Genomic DNA, 2,567 nt, shown 5'->3' on the forward strand with positions numbered 1-2,567 from the left:
AGCGCGTGAGTTCCGGGCGCCGGCGCAGGCGCGGCCGCGCTCGTGGGGGTCGCCCGCCGGCCCCTGCGGCCTCGCCGCTCCCCACGCCTCGCCGGGCGCTCGGGAGCCCTGCACTGCTGCACCAGGCGCACGCCTGCGCCACTCCTTTGCTGTACGCGTGTCGCATGCTCTGTTCGCTTTTTGGGGCAACCAATAAACCACCTTCGGATGTGTCTTTTCCTGCCCGCAATCACAACCGGCACGCGGTGCCGCTCGACGCATTGCGTTGCGGAACGCGTTGTGCATCATGGTCCGCCGGACACGAGGGTCGCGCTTACGGGCGCCGGCCCGTTGTAAACGCTCCGTGCATGTGTGTTGAATCGCGGGCGACTGAAGGCAGGTAGGTGTAATCAATGGTTACAGAGGGCTGTGGCAATTTGGGCAGTTGCTTGGTGCGGCAGGAGGCTTTCCAAGGGCCTGGGACGCCAGGGGCTGTGACCCTGCTGTGTGACGTAGGGCGCACAGTAAGCGTCAGCACCTGCGTGCCGCAGCGAGCTAGGTTTCGTTGGCAGCTCAAGCCTGCTTGATCAGGATCATGCGGCTGTTTAGAGACGCATTCCGGTGATGAAGAGGAAAACTAAACAAGCCTGCGATCTTGATTGCCTTGCTTGATGGACACACAATCTCAACTCCGGTAGCTGACCGTAACAATATCATCCATTATATTAGAATATGGTACACAGACCTAAAAATTCGAAAGACTGCACAGCGCTCGCGACGTACGCGCCCGCGCAGCGGGCTGCATGGGGTTCAATAATGGACGCTGAAGGCTGAAAAGAATATATAATCCGGGACAGGGCTCCCGGACGGGCTGGCCTGCTGTCCAACAGGAGCGGGCATGCGTCGGGCAGCAGTCTGTATCTTGATATGCGTGCTGGTGGCCGTTGCTGACGGCCAGGCATGCGACCAGCAGTGCAGGCAGGCCCAGCGCGCAGTGCTCGCGCGCCTGTATGACGCTCTTGGCGGCCCGCAGTGGCGCCGCAGCGCCGGCTGGCCCGCCGCGCCCGACCACTGCACCTGGGCCGGCGTCGCCTGCTGCGGCGCGGCCGCGGCGGGCGCGGTGCCGTCGGCGTGCGGGCCCGAGGGCGCGGTGGCCGCGCTCGAGCTGCCCCTCAACGGTTTAGTGGGGGAGCTCCCAGCGGATGCGTTTGCCGGCCTCGAGCCCGCACTCGAGACCCTCAACCTGTTTGGCAATCAGATCGCCGGCCCCCTGCCGCCGTCGCTGGCGGCGCTGCGGAAGCTGCGGCGCCTGCTGGTCAATGGCAACGCGCTGACCGGGCCGCTGCCGGCGGCGCTGGGCGCGCTGCCGCTGCTCGAGGAGTTTGACTTTTCGGGGAACCTGCTGACCGGTGCGCTGGGTGCGGTGGGGCGGGGGGAGGAGCGGGGCGGGGGCGAAAGGGGTTGGCGATCCCCGGCCGTGCAGCATTGCAGGGGCCGCGCATGTGTGTGGCGAGCCGCGCGGCTGCATGCGAGAGCTCGTGGCCGGCCGAATGCGGCGGCGAGGCGCGCGCATGGGCCGCGGCAGCGGGGCATGGCGGCCTCCAGGCAGCACGGCGCAGTTGCAGTCAAAGCCGAGCCATGAGCATGGCACTCTGCAGCAGCGCCGGCGCCATGCGCCCAGCGCGGCGCCTCTCGACCCTCTCATGCCCCCCTGCCCCGCCCCGCTCGCCCCTTGCGCGGCCCCGCCAGGCGCGGTCCCGCCGTCGTTCGCGTCGAGCCCCGCGCTGCGCGTGCTGCGCGGCGCGCGCAACCGGGTGGCGGCGCTGCCAGACGGCCTGCTGGCCGCACGGGCCCTGGAGGTCCTGGACTTCAGCAGCAACCGGCTGGCGGGCCCGCTGCCGCTGGCGGCCGCGGCGGCCGGCGCGGGAAACGCGAGCAGCGGCACTTCGCCGGGTGCGGCGCGGGGTGTGGGGAGCGGCCGCATCTGTGGGGGCGTCGCCCAGCCGTCCCGCGGCTCGTTGCGCCGCTTGCTTCGCCCGCACCCTCGCAATGGCCCCCTTGCACACAATGCGTGCTCACGCGCCCCCCTGCCATCGCCCCGACCCCCGCCTTATTGCAGCCCTTGGCGGCCGGCGGCCCCTGACTGAGCTCAACCTTAGGGGGAACGCGCTCACCGGCGCCGTCCCGCCGGCGCTCGCGGCGCTGCCGGCGCTGGTGCTGGACCTGGGGGCCAACCGCCTGGGCGGGCAGCTGCCGGGCAGCTTCGTGGGGAACGCGGCGCTGCGGGAGGTCTGGTTGGACGGGAACCAGCTGGAGGGGCCGCTGCCGCAGAACGGGTTCATAGGGTGAGTTGACAGGCTCGGCAGGGCCGGGGCCGCGAGTCGCCACGTGTGTGTGCGCGCGCAGTTGCGCAGGGCGCAGCGGCTGCTTCGGCGGCGGCGGCGGCGTGCGTGCGTGCGGGGGCCCGCCTGCGTGGAAGCTTCAGGGGTCGGGTTTGAGGGTGGAGGGCGCGGCGCCAATGACTTGACGCCGCGCTTGGATGCCTGTTGGCCCGCGCCTGATGCCACCGGATTCTGTGGCCGCGGCCC

General features: G+C 70.3%; 1 protein-coding gene across 1 annotated transcript; it reads left to right on the forward strand.

Moving 5' to 3' along the window:
* Positions 1 to 877: 877 nt before the first annotated feature.
* On the forward strand, positions 878 to 2,328 carry MNEG_14414 (hypothetical protein; the record flags this gene model as incomplete). Its single annotated transcript, XM_014037115.1, has 3 exons — positions 878 to 1,388; positions 1,729 to 1,932; positions 2,099 to 2,328. The coding sequence occupies 3 exons, from the start codon at positions 878 to 880 to the stop codon at positions 2,326 to 2,328; spliced, it is 945 nt and encodes a 314-aa protein (XP_013892569.1).
* Positions 2,329 to 2,567: the final 239 nt, after the last annotated feature.

The sequence above is a fragment of the Monoraphidium neglectum genome (assembly GCF_000611645.1).
Source record: "Monoraphidium neglectum strain SAG 48.87 unplaced genomic scaffold scaffold04468, whole genome shotgun sequence".
In the NCBI taxonomy this organism is placed as follows: domain Eukaryota; kingdom Viridiplantae; phylum Chlorophyta; class Chlorophyceae; order Sphaeropleales; family Selenastraceae; genus Monoraphidium; species Monoraphidium neglectum.